Source organism: Seriola dumerili, unplaced genomic scaffold (assembly GCF_002260705.1).
Source record: "Seriola dumerili isolate Sdu_G_001 unplaced genomic scaffold, Sdu_1.0 BDQW01000169.1, whole genome shotgun sequence".
NCBI lineage: Eukaryota > Metazoa > Chordata > Actinopteri > Carangiformes > Carangidae > Seriola > Seriola dumerili.
The window spans coordinates 2,892,315-2,913,792 of record NW_019174424.1 but is presented as its reverse complement, the minus strand read 5'-3'; the positions used below and the strand labels follow the sequence as shown (position 1 = coordinate 2,913,792).

The 21,478-nt window shown below is 40.9% G+C and overlaps 1 protein-coding gene across 1 annotated transcript in view; it reads left to right on the top strand.

Annotated features, from left to right (window-relative positions):
• Positions 1 to 636: 636 nt before the first annotated feature.
• Positions 637 to 21,478, top strand: part of prkar1b (protein kinase cAMP-dependent type I regulatory subunit beta) — a 63,321-nt gene continuing 42,479 nt past the window's right edge. Inside the window, exons 1-4 of the mRNA XM_022752483.1 lie at positions 637 to 754; positions 2,148 to 2,335; positions 15,968 to 16,138; positions 19,516 to 19,607. Coding sequence (XP_022608204.1) covers positions 2,162 to 2,335; positions 15,968 to 16,138; positions 19,516 to 19,607 — 437 coding nt within the window. The 5' untranslated portion in view covers positions 637 to 754; positions 2,148 to 2,161. The remainder of the gene's footprint in view (positions 755 to 2,147; positions 2,336 to 15,967; positions 16,139 to 19,515; positions 19,608 to 21,478) is intronic.

Genomic DNA, 21,478 nt, shown 5'->3' with positions numbered 1-21,478 from the left:
AATAATCCCATAATTTAATCTCTCGGTAAAGCATTTTGGTCAATGTTTGTTGCTTTTGACTGTGTTCTATAAATAAATGTCACCACACAAAATATACAAAATCCATAGTTTCATATAACGCCAAATTTCCTATTTTGAATTAAAATAACAGCTATTATTATGTTAAAACTGAGTGTGAAATACACACAATTGTAGGATTATTAAGGTGATTTCTCATAAAGCAGCTTTTTATCCACTTGGCAACAGCCCCATTCCCCCAGTTCAAAGTTTACAGTGAGGCAGGTTGTTTGTATTTGACTGAATGCATTAAAAATAATTTGTAATATAATTTTTGCTGAAATGAAAGCCCTTTTGAGGCAGATCCTGTATAACTGGGGGACACTTCTTGTTGCCTAATGGGCAAAAAATCTAGTTTTATAAAATTGTAGGTTTAAGACTGGATATGCTGTTATAGTCTACAGCGAGAGATCTGCCAAACGTTGCCCCACGATACCTGAAATCAATCTACACTCCACTTTTTAGGGTGGATGTTTCCTTTAAAGATTTTTACCTGCAAACCGGCGCGTGCTCTCTGCTGCTGCGGTCGAGGAGATGACAGATTGACGTCATCAGGACTGACGCAGAGCGAGCCGTGGTAGCAGAGAGGCACAGCAGCAGCAGCAGCAGCAGCATCATCCCAGCTAACAAACAGTACCTCACCTATCTCCCACCACCAGCGAGGTGTTTTCTCACTGAGCATCCTCCAAAAATAACGGTAGGGACACCAGCGAGAGCACCGGCTAGATGGTGTTATTATGAACACTAAAAAGCGGTTTAGACCTGGCCCTTGATAGTGTTTACGCCGTGATAGTCGCAGTAATTCCACTTCGTTGTGGTTTGGTTGTCATTGTGAGGTTAGCAAAGCTAGCTGGGTTAGCTATATATTGAATGCAACTGAACAGGTGCTCAGTTTCATCACTAGCTCCACAGTGTACATGGCAAAATTGCTATACGCGGGCACTGCTTTGCTATTTGCTGTGAAGCAACTGCACTCGGTAGATGTCATGCCCTAAAGTGATAACTGATTGTGATTTATTATGCAGCAAGAACCATACCGTAGATGCGATTTCCCATTGAGGAAGTGATACAGGGTAGTTGACAATTAGCTGCACCTACTCATCTTCCTGGCTTGTTATGTGACATACTGCTATGGTATTTGACATAACTGTAGCCAAGCTTTTGTCAGTTGTCATACACTAACATTATTTGCTTTGCTTCCACATGCTGAAGTGTTTACTCTCACAAATAACATTAAAGCACCAGTTTAGGAAACGTTCATGAACAATCTTCAACCACAAAGAAACATACAACTGCATAACTTGTCATGCATTAGGAGTTCATTGTTTAAGCATGAAGTGTACACCTTAGTAAATGTACGTTATTGAATACTGTTTATGCCATTTTTAGTTTAATCATAACCCTCTTTTCACCTGCCCACAATCAAAGACACAGGTAAAAGGTTTGCGCATTCTCAGAGACAATTTTACTATTAACATGTCAACCACACAAGAGTGGGTGGTAAGAATAAAAGTCTCTATCTTCACATATGTAACTGTATATTGCGATATATTGATATATATTGTAATTACTGGATTGCAGCATTACCCACAGAGGTGTAATACACTCAGAGATATTACATTGGTAGCTACCTGGATATAAACAGTATGGCAAAATCTCACAGTTTACGTTGTCCCATGGTATATATTGTTATATTGCTCAACCCAACAGGCAATATACAAACTTTATTATAGGTTTTTACAAGTTATCTGTCTTCAACTAAGAAAGGTAACATATACCTGCAACAATCACCTTTATCATACACTGTCATGTCTTGTTTAGGGTTTTACCAACTGACAACAGTTCATTGCATGCGGCCATTCACAGGAAACTTAGGCAACAGGGTGTAAAATGTTCAGTTACCTTATTCCCACGATCCATTGCACTTCCATTCTCTCCCATTCTCCCTGCTTATCATACTGTGTGGGCTCCCCATTTCGCCCGTCCCTTCTATTTTGTGTTTCCAACCCTTGTTCCCTGCTACCCTGTTCTCTGTTCTGCTTTCCCTCCCCTCCTCTCATGGTCCACCCTGTTTTCTCCCACTGCCACAGAGATAAAAGATAAGATGGCCACCTCCTCCTCCACTCTGGAAGAAGACGAGAGTTTGAAGGGCTGTGAAATTTTTGTGCAGAAGCACAACATCCAGCAGATCCTCAAAGAGTGCATTGTGAACCTCTGCATCGCTAAGCCTGAGCGTCCTATGAAGTTCCTGCGGGAGCATTTTGAAAAACTGGAGAAGGTTGGTGATAACAAAGTTCTGTGTTTATATGAGTTAGGACTCTATGTCTGTGTATAATGTGGGGTTCTATGTAGCCTGATTTTTTGTGGTGAGCTTGAAGTTGTTAGTTGCCATGCACTTTTTGACCTGAGTATATGTGGCAAATGTTCATTGCAGTGTGTGCCAAGTAGTGATTTCTTGTCAGATTTCTCAGATTTTAATATTTTCTCACCATACAGTTATAATAAGAGTTAGACGATGTTAATATTGACTCATTTATTAGGTGGAATGCTCTTTTAATATTAAGGATACTTGTGTGTGTGAAAATACAAATTTAATCGAGTGCGCTGGTATTTCACGTGTACCAATTTATTTGATACATTTTATCTGCTCAACTGATGTTTGTGACACCATCACATATGAGCAGACAAAGAACATCCCAGCCAGCCACTAACAAAAAACAGACTGTGCTCAAACTGTTATAACAGAGCTTTCATTTTTCATCCTATAATGGGAGAATCCATTAGGGAATGTGAGAGGAGCACCCATAAAAGGGCAGTGTCCTGTTTGCAGGCTGAGGGAAGAGACTGTTTGTATCTGCCTGTCTCTCTATCTGCCTGTCTGTCTGTCTTTCTGTAAGAAGAGAGACAAAAGACAAGACACATTCATTAAAACTAACAGCTACAAAGGGGAGAGTAGGCTTTCGTGAACAGAGGGAAAAGAAATATCATAACTAGAAAACAGGTTAAAACAGGGGCAACCTCTGTAGCACATTCCCCGTGGCCCAGAAACAACATGACTGCTCAGCCTGTAAATGTGTGTGTATGTGTCTCTTTTCAGCGACTGTGTTGACTCCAGCGTGCACCTTCATATAGTGGCAAGATGTTTTCATGTGTTTAGGAGGCACACTATACTGTCGGTTTTAAGAAATTCACAAACTTTGCCAAGATTGTCAGTTTTTGTCTGCCTTCTATGAAGTATCATAGGGTTTACACTTTTTATTAGTTACACCAAGCTAAAACTATATGCAATAAATTCGACCTTCATTAAGGTTATAATGTTCAATCTGTGGTGAAGTTGACGGTGATTCAACTTCATGGTGCTGTTAAATTGTATTGCGTTAAAAAGACAGGTGTTTCTATTATTTTGTCCACCCCATCAATTGTTTTATTTATAACAGAAACACCGTCTGTATAATGCAAAACAGTTCAACAGCACCTCAAACTATATCCTCCAATGTGATCATACAGTCGAATCAGCATCTCTTTTAGACAGTTTCAATGAAATCTGAACTTTATGACCTTCATGAAGAGAGGATTCATTGCAGGACTGTTGTATAAGACTGCATGATTTTTAGGTGTACCTAATAAACAGACAACTGAGTTTACAGATAAATTGTTATTGTGCCTAAAATGCAAGTTAACCTTAAAACAGGCTGTCTCAGGATTGAGCCTAAAAGGATGTTCTTTTCCGATGCTTGGCTTTGATCAAGCAGAGATGCAGATGGATAGTTCGCTCATGAGTGGATCACAAGATTTGTTTGGTTGAACAATGGGCTCTAGTCTTAGACTACCGTTACAAATAGATCATAAAGGTGTATGAGGTGGCGCTGTAGGCTGTTGATGTTGTTGTTGATGAGAATTTAAGCCTTGGAAAGAAGTCTCCAACAAGAAAAGTGATTGTGAAGAAACATCAGATATAGGACGACTCAAGCTCACCATCCCGATGCCTTGAGGAGGGTCTCCATCCTTGCTGCAGTGGTTTGTGTGTGTGTGTGTACGTGTGGTAGCATGTGAGAGTCATCTGATTTGATCAGTTTTTAGAGTGACAAATTTTCCGCAACTTTTGTTTTTCTCAGAAATCAAAGGTTTCATTATTTTATTACTTTACCTGCATGTTCAAGTGAATTACATTTATTAATTTGTTTATTCAGTAACCTGTCATTTATTTATCCAGGAAGACCAATCACATGTTTATTTACAACAATTTGCACCTGCAATATATCAAGCCTAGGTTTCAGGAGAGAATGCACCAGAAGTTTTAAGGTCAAGATCAGAGTGTTGTTTTTTTTCTTGTGTGTCCTGCACTTGATTACGTGTATGCAACTCAGCGATCTCACAGAGCTCTGTGGTCAAGGAGACCGTGTTGAATCAAGCACAGCATTGATGGTGGAGCTGCTGCTGTTAGTTCGGACTGTAATGCTGCATAGTCAGAGAGGCAGCATGAATACTAATGGATGTGATAGAGCTCGGCAGAAGCAATACAGTAGCAAGTTGCGAGGGATTCATAATGTAAAATGACATACACTGCACACTTCCCTGTCTTGTATCCCATCTTGGTAATAAATGAGCCTCAAAGATTTTCTTTTGTGATCAACACCTTCTTGTTAAGAAAGTGTGTTGTTTGCAAAATAGGGTTAAATATTTCATGAATGTGCTCATGTTCCAGTACAGTGATGTAATGTGCTTACATCCTTATAGAGAACAGGGTATGAAAAGTCAATTTATATCCGAGGACTTATTACGTTGTCGATATAGCTAGCACAGATAAATAGAGTATCGTACACATGAGCTTCTATATTCCTGAAACTGGGCTCTGGTGTCCAAAGGCACCTGTTCAATCTTTATAAGTGGCTGGGGAAGGATAAATACATTGTTATTGGTGAAATATAGTCTTGCATGTGACATTCTTCACTCTCTGCAATGCATAGCCATCACACCCTTTGCAATAAGTTGATTTATGTAAGCTGTTGTGGACAGTCTTGTTGCTTATGCTGCAACAGCTACATTACAAGTATCATAGTATCATCACTGCTGCTTCTTACATATAGCATTTAATCAGACCCATTTCCTCATGTGTATCCACCTGTAGACTCTTATTATAGTGGGTTGGTGGAGGTGGAAATGTTTTTGTTGTTTTTGTCACTCCTCAATCATCTGCTGCAGCAAACATCAGCGATTGCCATTATAAACAATAATTTAACTAACAGTTCCACATAACATGTCTGTTTACATGACTGGAAATATTATTTTGATTATCTAGAGGAAATGGGGTTTGCTTCAAGACAAAGTGCACCAATATCAAGAGGACACATATATCGAGGACACCTCCTACACAAGTAATGTTTTCACTATATCAACTTTGAATATTTTAAGAATTGTTCTACCACTTAATTCATGCCATTTTAGGCTCCCATCTTGCACTTACACTATAAATGTGTGTTTATACATGCACATAATGGCACTATAATAATATGTTCTTATTGCTACTTGTGCTCCTGTCTGTGGGTCAAAGTTCTGATCACAACAGCAACTTTTAAGGCAGTCATGTTGTTGCATGGTGTTCAGTGAAATCACTTGGTGTATATTTACTTGGAATAAAAAGCTCCAGGCTTTCAGCCCTTTTAGGCCCACAGTTGCCCAACACTATTCTAGTCGAGCCATCCAAATCTGTTCTTGTGTTGTGAGGTCAGTCATTTGTAAAATTGAAACAGGCCATTTATGTTTTTGTGGTGTCCCAGTTATTTAAGGAGCTTATTGTGCTCCTTTCCCCCTGCACAGGGTAACTTTGAGGACAGTATTTGGTTCAACAAGCTATGTCCATTTAATCTGGATTTAGGACTGCAGACTGCAGATCTTATTTTCTGAATTTCCTATTGTTGGTCTCAAGCTTTATCAGTGTTCTATTGCTCAAAGTATTCATCTTAATCTCTTAAAATATTTTTTTTTCTCAGATCAAAATACATAAGCTGATTTTTAAATGCAGAACAACATCCTGAATTTCAAGAATTCAAATAGAACAGGTCGTCAGATCTTGTCCCTGACTCTGGCAGTCTTTCAGAGGAGGCATCTTTTGCTCTCAAAACAAAGAGAAGAAAAAAATGCACCTTTGTCATCACATTTCTCCTGTACTTCACCCTCCATGTTTGTGTGTGTGTTTCTCTGTCGTCTCTCACAGCCATTTTCGTCAGCACTCGTCGCCCACTAGAGGCAGTAACCAAGGCAACAGTAGAGGATTGTTAGACTGAAGTCTATCCTGTGTTCAGTCAGCCCCTTTATTCACAAAGTTTATTCCTCCTGTCCTTTCATATGTTCAGCTTTTTCTGTGTGCCAGTTAGATCATCAGGGTAGTCTTTCTAACCTCATTTCATATCTGCACAGGATCCATTTCATACAGCTCTCACAATCTTATCTGGAAAATCTCTTTTCTCTGTCTCAGTTCCTCCATCGTCTGCATTCACAGTTCTTTGATATCTTTTTTTTTTTTACTGTCTTCCTTCCTTTTCTTTCTTTCTTTCTTTCTTTCTTGTGTCTCTCGCCTACACACACACACACACACACACACACACACACACACACATACACACAGACACAAGCACAAGCTCACTAAATCATCAGTCTGACTAGTTTGTTTTTAACTTTTGTTTTGATATAATAATATGTCTCTGGTCCCCAGCCGGTGTTGTGAATGGGAAAATAACAGGCGTCTCGCTCCCTTTCATCCTGCCTATTTATGCATGGTAATGACGCCTTTGATCTCTACAACAGTAGCTTCAGATGGGTGTTCTCATCTCTGTATCTCTATCAGCTCAGCTCAGTGTGTAATTGCTGAGAAGTGAACCTTCATTTTCGGCACACTACACTGTAAAAAGGCAACATTCATGTGACACCTTAGCCTTAGTTTTTAAAGTATTCCAACATAGCTATCTTTTAAAAGATGTTCTCTACTTGTTAATATGTATTATTAACTTTAAATTGGCTACATAGATAGATGTTTACCTTACAGTGGAATATCTGTAATTAGGCAGTAAGTTTCTTGTTAATACAAAAGCTTATTGTAGGAGATTATAGCAAACGGATGGCTTTGAAACAGTGGTTAGAATGAATTTCTAATACACAGTGCTCATTGTTGCAGTCCCTTTTTACCACAATCATGTGCGTAATAAGTGAACATTCCTGCAGAAGGCTATTTTAGATGGTAAAATGAATGTGGCACTAATCCAGAAATGGTGACTGGATCTTATCAGTCTGTATCATTACAGATCTGCTAAAAAGTGCCAGGACTGAATGTGTGAGTGTGGATATGTCACTCAGTTTATCAAGTGGGCAGCTGCCACCACAGATGTTTTATTGAATTAGGCACATTGCGTCTTCACAAGGCTCAAGGCCTTGCCTGGCCACATTTATGAAAATTTTGACTTGAATTTTGACTTTGAAAATTGAGACATCCTGCTTCCATTTGTAGCACTGTGTTACTATAGCAAATCTATCACGTATTACATTTATATCCCCACCCCTCTCCTCTTTCTATTACTTTCTGTGAGAACATATTTGATTACATAAGAGTTTTCACTTCAGCTATTTAGAAAGTCAACACTGATATGCCACCTGCACTGGGAACCAAATGTTCAGCACATGACAGCCATCACTCCTCAACTCCATCTGTATGTGTTTGGTGCTTGGACATGAGTCTAAGCGCCACATTTGAGTGAGTAATGCTGCGGCACTGTTCTGTGATCTTAAATCGAAACTTAGGACTCATTGCAATGTGCTGTCCCTCATTAATTTCCGCTGACAGTTTTAGCATCTTATAGTTCATTCCTCCCTGTTTTGTTTTAAATGAACCCTCAAGGACTGTTCCTCGTCTGCCATAGAACAGCTGTGGAAAGTTTTCAATAGTAGCCGCTTTCTGCTAAAGGTTGAAAATACTGAAAACTTTTGATAGTTCAGTCTGTGGTAAATTATTTAGAGGAATCTGAACATTGCTGTTGAGTTGTTCGAATATAACTTTTCACTGTTTTGAGCATCACAAACACAATTCCACTCACTTCCACTGTATTGTCGGGGGAGATTTTTCAGTAGCAAAGAACAAAAGAACTCAATCTATCTGCATGGCTAGATACCACTCGTACTTAGGTAAGAAAGTTTATCTTTTTATGATGTGGCTGAACTGACCCTTAAATATTACCATTCACATTAACAGTGTGTATATCTATATGTGTATGTGTGTATGTGTATATATATTTGTTGTTGTGATTGTGTTTGATTAGCAGAATGCTGCCTGTGTTCTTTAAGTTCACAGGATTGTCATAAGTTTGTGTCTCATGCTTCATGCCTGTTTTTTTTTTTTTGCAACTTCTCCCTTATCCCTCATCTTTTCATTGCTCTGGTTTTTCCTCAGCTGTCATATCCATGCAGATTTTCATCCACTTTTGCTTCCTTTCATCTGTCTTTCTATCTAATACCTTGCTCTTATAGTGCATACTTTTACAGTTACAGTTACTTTTATAGTTACATACTTTTCTAATCTCCCATTTCTTTCCCTCTCTTCTCTACATTCATCTCACACATATCATTTGTTGACTGTCCCACTTAGACTTGCTTGATCTCTCCATGTTTCTATGGAACTGAAGAAAATACATCTCCATTTGAACATCCATTCACTGTTTTATGTGTGCGTTTAGAATACATTAAATTAGATTTAATCCTGTAGTTTTAGCAACATTTTATACATTTATGAACTCTCAAGTATGTATGTGTAAATGGCAAACCTTTAGATAATCAGAAAAAAGCTCTACTCTCTACTATCGACTCTTCTAAACAGCAGAATTACCTACAGGTTAGGACTTATATCTGATCATGTAACAGAGAAAAGTGCTTTTAAATGGAATTATTTGTTATTTCTGAACTCGAGTAACCTTACTCTCTCCTCCTGTTTTTTTGTTTTAAAGTCTAACATAATAACATCAGGGAAGATTGAGGATACAGAAGTGGTGATGTTTGTTTGTCTACATCTCTATGTAGGCCAGTGTTGTAGTGATTGTGTATTGTGCACGGCTCATCATAAAGCATGTCGAGTAAAACAAATGTAAGCTCTGGTGCATCAACTCTGTTTGTGAAAGATCCCATCATGTTGCATTATGGGAGAGTTCCTCGCTCTCTTTTTGTTTCTCTATCAGTCAATCAACCACTGTCTCCCCCTCCCATGTAAGATGAGAAGCCTCTCTTGGCCGCCAGCCATTCAGCTGTCACCAGGACCTATCATAACAAATCCGCCAGTCCCTTCAAAGGCCTGTGATTGACAATTTGTCGGGAGGGTTTGGTTGTTTGTTGAGTCTGCTGAGAGCATTTTGAGGAGAATTAGGTGTAGCTTTGATTATCTTCTGCTTTCCCTTTTGTTTCTTTTACATGGTCCCTGTCTTCCTCTTGCTCTACCCTGAGACCATCGATCTCTATTTGTATGCCAGTGTTGTGTATGTAGTAAATTAAGTTCAGAAATTTCAGCTAAGTTCAGAATTACAAACAGTATGTTCTTTCAGAGTTTTGCATCACAAGCGTAATTAGTATCTCCAGCCTCTGTTTGTTCACTCATCACCACTATGCTGGGAGCATGGTATTCTGTCAAAATCAGCCTGGGGTGCAGTGACCCAGGCCTAAACCTCCTCCTCCCTGGCCCACCCTGGGCCCCTACAGGTAATTTGGACCCCCAGCCACTGTCTCCACGGTGGTCCTTCTTTGTCCTCTTTCATCTGCCCGTTGTATCCTTCCACCTTCCTCTACTTAGTGGTGGTTTGTGTGAGAGAAGAAAGATATGTACAGAAACTACACAGGATTTAAGCAAAAGATGTTTTCCTGGGCAGTTAACAGTGGAGTAGGCAATTCTAATTCATAGACTGTCGAATTCAGTGAATATCTCCTCACAGTCCACTTGTTGTCTGTTTTGTGTGTATGTGCTGAAAAAAAATATGGTGTTCCTACACAGCTCTGGCTCTGTAAATGGGAAATAAACAAAGTGAATATGACCAACAATTCCAGTCAACACAGAACAAGGGAAAGAAGTAGAAGAGAGGGCTGGGCCTGGGCTGCACCCTTAATGACAGGTACACACAGTGGGCCGTGGAAAGAGACTGACAAGGCCAGTAAAAACTTTGTCTGTTATCCCAGAAACGGTATTCTCATTTACGTGTGTTTACTACAGGCCTGATGCCGATGGGGCAATAAAGTTGGTCCTTACAAGTAGTTTAACTTATGTGTATTTTAGGGTTAAGATTTAGCTTAAGGTCGGAGTAAATGCTGGTTATGGGTTAAATGTTAGCCTGTAGGTTTGAGGCTTTAGATTAAAGAATTAATATAGCCAGCAGAGAGGCGCTACTTGGATAGCAAGCTAAATTTATGTGTGTTGCAACCATAAAGAGAGTGAACATCATCGAACTTTCTGTCCATTGTGGTGCTGTAATGATGTGGAACAGAGTGATGAGTAGACTGTTAGCTCTGCTGGTGGATCTGCTCTCCATGCTTCATTACCTGTGTGTGTGTGTGTATATGTGTGTGTGTGTGTGTTTGTGGCAACTTGTTGGTTTTGGTTCACTCGCATGCTTTCAGCCCTGGCAGTGGAGAGTGAAATTGTCTTCGTCACCGGGCTGGGACTACCTAAGGTAACCACTTGCGGTTGTTTGCTTTTCTCTATCAAATATCTTGAATTAACTTGATGGAAGAATGGATATTTTGATGTATTTGCGCTGCAAGCCCACTGATCCTCCGGATGAGTTGAATACTTTTGCACTGACCGTGATGTGTGGTTGGGCTGATTAACTCTGGTTTGTTAGAGCTATTAGGATGAGAAGTAGTCATAACTTTTGTTCATATCTGATTGGCATAAATTGGTTCAGGGAATGAACAACACAGGGGAGGCCCATTCTAATATGACTCATCATCCATAAATGAGTTGAAATTGGAACTGATAATGGTTTAATAATGGTTACTTTACACTGAGCAAGGGTGCATGGGATTGGATGAGTGTCATCTTTTGTCTCTGTCTTCATTCTTTGGGTTAATCCCTGACCTGCAGTCACTGTGTCTCTAATGGAAAGGCCACTTTTTACAAAGCTTCTGTGTCCTGCTTACGCCTGTGTCCTCTGTCTCCCCTCCTATCACTGCTCTCCTGTCTTTTCTCTCTGGCACCCAGCCGCTGATGATGACGCAGGGAGAGCAGAGGAGAGGAGGGAGAGAGAGAGAGGAGGACACACAGCAATAGCACTTATTCTAGAGTAGAGGATATATTAGTAAATAAATAAAAATTAGTTGGCAGGATATTAAAGGTGTGCCAGAGGTGTTCTTTTGCAGTTGGAAAGATATTTTATAATATTTGAAATAGAAATTGCACTTCCACAGATTGTGATATGATGGCAAAAAAGTAAAATAGTTGCAAAAAATTGAATGAAATTAGGTTTTGCTTAGCTACTGTACATAATCCTGGAAATAATAAATTGCACTGCTTGAAACTGCCTAGCCTGTGTGTTGTTACAGAAAAGCTAAAACAAAAAAAGATTTTTCTACAGTGCTGGTGAATACACGTTGCGGCTTTTCTCAGCTCACCTTAGACTAATGAAGGTTCCTCTGTAGATACTTTTACACTTACGATCAAAAGTGTTTTTGTGTCCCTGTGTTTAAGCTCTGGGGACACAACAGTATGAGGACTTGTTGGAGCCAGACACAAAGTCTTCACTTCATGGCTGACCCTCTGACTTCAGAGGAAAGCACTGGGTGGGGCTGGAGATGAGTAATGACCGAGAAAGACACTGCATGTTACAGGACAGTGTCGGGCACAAACAGGGAATGTATGGGACGATGATGTATCCCTATAGGATTGTTTGGAGCCATTTGCTGGTTGAAAACGCACAGGCATGCCATTTGGTCACAACAGAAGTCTGTATTGAAGGGTGTGACGTTCTCCCTTCTGTGAACTGAATCACTATAGATGTGTTAGTGAGAGAGAAAGAGAGAGAGAGAGAGAGAAAGAGAGAGAGGGACAATCTGTCAACAGACGTCAGAAGTGGTGTGTGCGTGAATGTAGGTGCGTGAGCTTCCTGCTCAGACTCTCCACCAACTATTCAGGATGCTCACAGTACCCAGTTGTCATAGTGACAGGGGGGAAGCGAGAGGAGCCCGCTCATTGCGCCACCTGATTGTGAGTGTGTGTGCGTGAGAGAGGCAGAGAGAGAGAGGGAGCGAGAGAGGGAGAGAGAGGCTGGAAAGCAGAGACAGAGTTGCGCAGGAGAGATGGAGAGACAGGCTTTTTGCTGTGATCAGTGTTTTCATCAGTAGTCTTGTTCTTTAGCTGCTGTGTCGTGGGGATTGCAGACATTTTTCCACTCGCACTCTCTCACTCTTTCATTCACTGATTTGGATTCTCTGTTTACTTGCACACACACACTCAAACCTGAGTGTGCGCACACGCACACACACACACACACACACACACGCAGACGGCAGTCGCTGTACTACTATGGCAAGATGCTGCTGTGGTGTGGCATGTGTGTCAGATGTGTATGAGGTTGGGATCCATGTGTGTTGATTCCCATGCACACTCTGACACACTCACACTTTGACTTGATGCCTGGTGCCTCTGACAGGCTGAGGGACACACAGCAGGCCTGACCAGGGGCCCTCCATGCCATGGTAAATACTACTAAATACTAACCTGTATGATCGCATAGAGGCAGGAGTGTGCAAGTTTTTTTGCAAGGTAAAGATGCTTGGTACCACCTAGTTTGACTGATCGTTAGTGACTGTTCTAGATAACAGCATGTGAACAGTGTTTGCTAGATTGTGAGTCCGACTTGTAGTTTTCCTGGAGTGAGGAGAGAGAGATGTGTTCATATATTTTATAGTTTATATATAACTGTGTTTGAAGTGCTTGAAAGAAAGGGAAGTGAGTATTTCCTTGTGCTTTACTGACACTGTCTTCAGAGGATGTGGTGTGTTACCTGATTGCAGACCTTGCCACCTTGATTAAGCTCGATCTGTGAGTTCACCTCTTCCCCTGCAGTCTCCCTGTGCATGTGTTTGTGAGACGGCATGTGAGCGTGCGTGTGTGCGTGCGTTGATGCTGCTCTCTGGCTCTGCCTCCCCTCTTCTCCTCCTCCTGGCTGTGTTCCCTCAGGCAGTGACTCTGCGTAAGCAAGAGGTGTGTGTGTGTGTGTCTGTGTTGCCCTGGAGTATGTTTGCTTACATCTCCGAGTGTGTGTGTGTGTGTGTGTGTGTGTGTGTGTGTGTGTGTGTGTGTGTGTGTGTGTGTGTGTGTGTCTGTGAAATCTGCATTATCACAGGGCACAGCATCACTGTAACCTTAGGATGTAATGTGCATCAGAGAGACAAAGTCAGGCAGAAGAGGGAGTGAATTCAAGAGACTGTGACAAAAACATCATGAGATGGAAGGACTGAGTGAAAGTGCAAGCTGACTGCTGCCTTCCAGACGACTGTAACAGGCTGATGTTTCTGATCATCATAGCATTGCTGTATCACTGTTTCCATTCCCATTACATTATTCTGTTACATTATGCATTATGCAGATAGTTGAGGAAGAATGTGCAAATAATTGCTGGGTTGTGAGGTCTGGATTTGACTGCTCTGTTTATCTCAGTTTTCAGGTGATATGACAGTCTCCTCACTGTCACCTACTCTCTCCACCTCTCTCCCTGGTTCTCCATGTTTCTGTGGTCTTTCTGATTGCATTGTCACAGGTTGTCTCTTTCTTCTTCTCTGTCTCTTTCTGTCCCTCCCTGAAGCGGCAGCAATTTCTGCTCTCTGCTCAAGGCATTCAGTAATCACTATGCTCCCAGCTGCTCCAGGTCTCCCTTTTTCTTTCTCCTTTCTCCAGGTTTGCAATTTTTGCTTTTGAGAGAGAAGTTGCCTCAGTACATTTAATAGAAAATGCTGGTACTTGTATTATACCAGGCCCTCCTAAATTCAAGTTTTATGAGGTCAGTGGAATGGTGGCTTAATGGTGATGTAAAACAAGATATGTCTTCTTAAAAAGCTCACTTTTGTCTGTATTTGCTGTTGGTGGCATGTATGTGTCTCATTGTGAACAAGCGATTTCCTTAATTGATTGGTGTCCTTGTTAATGATCAATAGTTGGTCAAGTGTTAAAAGCTCATAGAATACAACTACTTTACAAAATTAATGAAACAAAACAAATTTTATTCGTACATTTACATGATCTTAAATGACACTAAAAAGACTGAACAAAGGCTTCAACTAATGATAATTTTCGTTATCAATTTATCTGATTGTTCTCTCAACTAAACGTTAAAGCCCATGGGGACGTTTAAAGATTGATTGTTTTGTTCGACCAACAGTCGAAAAGATATTCAGTTTATTATCGTTGAAAAGCCAGAAATCCATTCACTTGGGAAGATGGAACCAGATAATATTTTGTCATTTTTGCGTGAAAAATACCTTCCTTGATGAATAATTATCCAAATTTGCCAAAATAGTTTTCTTGTTTTCTGATTAGTCGATCCACTAGGCAATAGGCTTTTCTCGAGGACATGAAGCCTGACCAATATTTGTATGAATGTAACGTCTGCAGCGGTCCGATCTTCTGACAAACTCAAGTTTCTGGTTTTCACTACATGATGTGTGCGTGTCTATCTGGTAGGGAAACAATTGTCTGTTGACTGTGTCTCTTTGTCGAAATTCATTAATAATCAATGAAGTAATAACATTTCTAGAACAAATGGAGGAGAATACAGTAAATATCTTTCAATATTTTGATTAGTGATTGGACCAAGAAAATCTGTACTATGTGCTCTTTTTCTGTTTATTTCTGTCTGTGGGATGTTTCTGTACTGCAGTGTGAGAGCACCACTTGTAGTTACACTTTCCTGTCTTGAGTTTTGTCTCTGAGACACCTTTGTTTATTTCTGACTGCACAGTAGCAATGCAGTGAACCAGCAAATAGAAGAAAGGCTTGAAATATACTGAAATGTTGCTAAAAAATGTGTTTACATATGGTCACTACACCAATATCTGTGGTGGTGAACAACACTGCTGTCAACTCAATACCTAATGTGCTATTGGACACACTAATTCACTCAAATAAAGGAATAAACACACAGTGCAAGCAAGAGGACACAGATACAGCTATTGTTAGATCTACACATGTACTTTGCGGTGGATACCAGTTACCTTTGCACAACCTGTTATCCCATTGCCCTTGTCTCGTATATTAACAACCCTACAGTGGTTTTATTGTGTACTTATGCTAATGTTTTAATCAATTTGCAATCAATAATTCATCACCTGCAGAGCGTTCTGCAGTTGAAACAACCGCCAGCCAGAGGCATCCTGTCTCCCCTTTGATGTCTTTATTCCTTGTTGGTCATTATCTGAGAGGAGGAGAGTACCTGGTTAAGCCTTCTTCTCTCTGCATATTCCATTTTTGATAGCTTCCACTTCATACTACAGCAGGCAGATGTCCATACAGCGTGCACTCAGGACTAGAACGTTTCCACTGTGCTCTCTCTGAGGTTTATTCTCTTCTGTTATCTGACCTGGTTAGGAATCCACATGATGCTTGGTGTTAGACAGGGTGTTTGAAGAGGTTTGTCAGCCCTTCTTCATGTGATTGTTTGTGTGGTTGAAGAATAAGAGATGCTCTCAGATGACTTTGTTTGTCTTGCCTGAAGCTACCATAGTAGTTGTATCTGTTACCCTAAAATACGCCTTTTTTTACACATTGAAATAATTTCTCTAAGACGGATGCTGTTTTTATAGATGTTCTATCTGTATTATTTTTTCTCTCCCTCACTGTCTCGCCCTCTCCAAGCTTGTCCCTCTACTAATCTTGTCTCTCCTCTTGTTTTTACAGGAAGAATGCAAGCAAATCATGGCACGTCAGAAATCTAACAGCCAGTCAGATTCACATGATGATGAGGTTTCTCCCCCACCACCCAACCCGGTTGTCAAGGCCCGGCGCCGCAGGGGAGGGGTCAGCGCCGAGGTCTACACTGAAGAGGACGCTGTCAGCTACGTACGCAAGGTCAGCCTCAGAAGATGGATGCATAAGCAGACATCCGTGCACAGATAGACACAGACGCACATATCCAGTACATGCACACGCTTAAAGATGCAAACTCATCAACATGTTTGCACACAGATACAGGCATAATGCATATTACACAGATGAATTCATATGTTGCTGTAACACAGCTGTTTATTGTGTAAGCTGTGTAATTTTATGACAGCAGTCAATGAACAGACTTTGACACCCCAGTGAATTTATTTCAAGCAAAATACACAGTTTATGAGTCAGCAGCTAAACTGATGTTCAGGACAGATGCTGAGATTTGACTGTGATAGACTCCCAATCAGGTTTTTGCATATAATTGTCATCTTCATCATGAGCAGAGCAATTGTTTTCTTTTAAGCCTGTTTTACTTTGCTGCAGCTGAAAACCCACATTTTACTGTACTATCAGTATGTCTACATGCACAAATTAAACCAGGCTTTGGGCTGCAATTAACAATTATTTTCATAATTGATCTGTTAAATATTTTCTTCCTCTTCTTCTTCTTCTTCTTCTTCTTCTTCTTCTTCTTCTTCTTCTTCTTCTTCTTCTTCTTCTTCTTCTTCTTCTGTCACTGTTAATGAAAGCTCAAGGCAATGTCCAAAAAATGTAAAAAATGTGAGAAGCAGCAAGTTTTATATTTAAGAAGCTGGAGCCATCAAATGCATTTTTTTCTTTCAAAAATGACCTTAACAATTAATCCATTATCAAAGTATTTGGTAGATTTCTGTCATTTACCTAATTGATTAATCAACTAATTTTTGCAGCTATAACTGTGAATAATAAGAAATACAAAGAAAATCTTTGAATAAGGGGAATTCTACCTGGAAAGACTAGGTCTCTCTAATCCCCTACCCTGAATTCAGAAAGTTGCTTTCTTGTCATATGCTGTTTAATAAATCAGAAATCAGAATTGATGAAAGCTGTGCATATACACACACTGACACAAAATCTGAAAGTAGACTTTTTGGTTTTATTTGTGCTTGGATTTACTTTGCATCCCTGGTTTGTGAGACAGCTTGACATATATTATGGTTGAGAGATTAAGGGGAAGAGAAGCTAGAATCATTTCTTTTATAAAGGGACCATGTTTTTTCATTGTGGACTGCAAGACTGTTGGAGTTATCAGTCATCTTGAAAGCTGCCCTGTCCATTCCATACTTTATTGGAGCTATAGGAAAAGATGCTCTTTAGCCAGAAACTATAACTCACCTTTTCACATACACACACACTCATACGAACACACACACCCTAGTCGCTATATCATTACCGTGCTCATTCACTTGTAATTAACTTGACTCGCCATTAATTGCTGGGTAATGACATAACGGCATGAACCCTCATCACCACGCTGTAATCACACGGCCACTGAAGCATGTAGTGTGTGTGTGTGTGTATGTGTCAGGTGTGTGCACACACCCGTGTGCATTTGTGTTTATGGGTCTGAGATCTCTACCAGACGCTGCAGTCATGTGTCGTGGCAACAAGCCGGCCCCCTATCCCCAGCCTCATTTTCCTCGCTGTCCCTTGCTATCTCACGGACTGATACATACACAGACATCCCCAAACCACACGCAACAACTCACACATGCAACCACTCACAGAACCACGTCAGCAGCATGTGAAAAAAGGAATTAATTCACATGCTTGTCCAACACAATAGCCCATCAAAGAAAACTGAATTAAAATTGAATTAGAATGAGAGGATTTCTTCTGGCCATTGAGGTAACACACACACAAACGCACATACACTTACACATACTGTGTATTTAGAGCCTGTTTGCTGACATCTTCCTACATCATCACCTCCATTAATGACTCCACTGTGAAAATCAACAGCTGGTTTAAATGAACACAATCAATTAGCTAACCCCGTTCATCTGTTTAAAAAAAGCTTTGCTGCAAAGTGTTATTAGTCTTAACAAATTGTGAGGCCTGTCAGTCAGGCCACATTAACAGAATGAATTCCAGGGCTGGCATCAGATTGATGGGAACTAGTGTGGACAACGTCATGACAAGGTGGGAACAAAATGGACATCAAGTCAGATATTTCCTCTGACTTTAAAGGGCTTTTGTCACATTAAATATTGAACTTATGGATTTTTATGCATATGTCACAACTAACATCATACTGTATATAATGCTGTTGAAGAAAAATAATATTTATATTGCAGATGGAGGCAAATAAGCTTGTCGCTACCCTGACTTTTTCTTATTTCACTATTGAAAACACATGTACTTTGCCCACTGAATTTGATTTACTTCCTCTCATAACTTCTTGTAGTTGTTAAATCATTAGCAATCCATTTTTTCCCCTGTGGCTTTATGCCATCCTTTTTTTTCCAGTTGGCTAGAGGCTAAAGATATCTTAACATTACGATGACAGGTTTGAAACTCTGAAAAATAATTTTGAGTGATTCAAACATTGGTTGCAAGCTGGTAACAAGCTGAGTGCCCTGACATTTAATGGTCCCCTGGGTGACAGTACTGGAGCTGGATCTTGTGGAGAATGATTAGGACGCTGACCTATAATCTTAATCTGAAAATTACTTCTACCACTGAACCCCACTGGGTGTCTGTGCCCTCCTCCAACTCAGTTTCTAGGCCAGACCAGCCTCTTTCTCTTTCTGTCCACTAGTCCTTAGTAGTGCACAGAGATAAAAAATGTGGTACTTTTTATTTTACATCTGATGTGGTTGTGTGTGTATTTGTGTACAAGTTGTGCAGAGTGCTGCATGGTTGTCCTCATGTGGAGACATCTGTTGGTTTAACGTAATTACAGCCTACCCCCTCCTCTCCACCACCGCCAGAGACAAAACACATGCACACATTCAGTATATGAACACACACATACACACTCCTGTCTCTGTCTCAGTTATTCTGCAGTAAGAAGGATTTAGTTTTCTTACTCTTTCCCCTTTTCTGTTACTTTTTGCCTTTCTCACCATACGGTAAAAGGAGTTTCTCTTCTAGGAAGCCTTTATTTAAATACAGAGTTCTGTGGCTTTGTTGTGGCTACAGACTTTGCCATTCCCTCATGAGCACACACTCCACAGTCTGGGACATGAAAATGCATGTTTTATGAATGAGTTCAGGCCTCTTGTGAATTCTTAAGTGCTGTGTGACATTTTGAGTGTAATCCCTGAACAGATGGGCTCTCCCAAAAATACACAGACACATGTGTGGGATATTCCTTTCAGAGTTTGCCAATACACTGCTCTTTAATTACTCAATTTGGTCTGCTTTTGAAGTAAGGGTTATTATGTGTTTGTGCTGGTTTGTTTCATGTGTCCACCTGCACTGTGTTGTTGCAGTCCACTTTAATGGATATTACTGCTTTGTCTACACAGGTGATCCCAAAGGACTACAAGACCATGACTGCCTTGGCCAAGGCCATCTCCAAGAATGTGCTGTTTGCTCACCTGGACGACAATGAGAGAAGGTACAAAACTTGACCCAGATAGATAAAAATGTATTGATCTCGTGAGGGAAACTGTCACTTCTTAAATAGGTTTGCACAGCATCCACTCTGATGATGTCTGCGACAACTATCCATATGTGTGTGTGTGTGTGGACTCTTGAGTGCATGTTTGTAAACTGATAAAATCATGAACAGGCCATTGTTCCAGTTGGGTGTATTGCCCTTGTGGCCACTGTGTGCCAGTGTTGCCTGCTTTGGGAGCATCTCAAGTCTGCGAAGACACCGACAAAGAGAGAGAAGGAGGGGTTAACATGGACAGATGTGGCAGAGGAGGAGGGGGATGCAGCAAAGGGTGGGTAAGGGGGCAACTGTATGTTTTGTGTGTTGCATTGCGTTGTGTTGTTGTTATGGTAACTTATGTGTATGTGTATCATGTTGTGAATTCAGATATGGGCGGAGGTACAGTGATACATTGCTCAGAAATCAACGATTCGCCATAGTCGTCTTAGAGAGAGGGATGCCAGTTCCCCCCATCCCTCCCTTTTTCTTGCCATCTGCTCCTATTCATTGTTCTTTCACATTTCTCCTCTCTTCAACCATCCTCTCTCCATCCTTCCATCTGGCCCAGATCTCCACTGATGGCTAGATCTGGCTCTGACAGGGAAGGGGGTGTTGTGGGAAAAGCTCTCAGGTGGCTGGCGGTCCCGCCCGCCAGCCGGAATAGTGTTTCATTGCCGGGGAGAATCCATTATGTCCCATGGAGAGGAAAACACCGGAGCTTTCCTGTTGGCTAAAGCCTCCACGGACCAAACCCAAAACATACTCTTTCCAGTCTTTCGTCAGCTGACAATTTACCGTGCTCCCTTGGCACAGGCACGCAGGCCTCTGATTGCACGTCAGAGCCTCTGAAGCAGCCCCGAGCAGAGAGCAACATGTGATAGATCCGGACAGTCTAAAAAACCATGTACTTGGGTGGCTGATGTGGCAGATTAGAATTACACCACAAAAATATGTGGCAGTAGACCATAAACCATCAGGTTTTAATGTACTCAAGGCCTTTTGGCATGCCAAGCTATGTAATGGCGGTGTCGTCAGCCCATGAAACCATGCATGATGTAGAATTAATTCGACTGGCTGTCATGTTTGCTGTCTCGCTACACACAGCTAGCATCAGCCATTAATGCTGTGCACACAGGAATTCGTTGTTGTGGAATTTGTGGGTGAACATGCAGCTAGCAGCGCTGAAGGCTCTTACTTAGTGTCTGATTTTGCTAGATTGTACAGGGACATGGCAGCTAGTTGGCTTTGCCTTTTTCCTCTAACTCTCTATTCCTCTCTCTGTCGCTCTCTCAGTCTTTCCCCCTCTTTTCTGTTCTTCCTCACTTTTCACTTCCAGCTGATGATGCTGGACGGCTGGCTGCTTGGTTGGCTGGTGGCTTGGTCGCACTGCGGTTATGTTGCGGTTTTCGCGCCTGGAGTCCCTACAGATAGAAGTATATTGATATATGGCAAATGTGGTCCTCTAGCATGAATGAAAAACTCAACAGACACAACACAACAGAAAATTAAGCCGAACTCAGTTTTAGAGTAATAATTTTTGCTTATTCATGCCTTCTGTCATTGATATTGATGAAGTCACGCTATGATGTGCATTGGCTTCTTTATATGTGCTGAACTGTCAAGGACTGACGCACATTAGCAGATGGAGTTTGACTGCCAGATCTCTCTCTTCACATTTTGCTCTCTCTCTCTTTCTTGTGCTTCTCTCGTTCTGCAAACAGCTGGCCCTTTGGGTGATCAGATGTTCTTGCTGATGTGGTCTCATTGGGTGAAGAGGTAGTGACAGCTGACCATTGCTCATTGACATCAGAGGGATGGGTCAATGCATACAT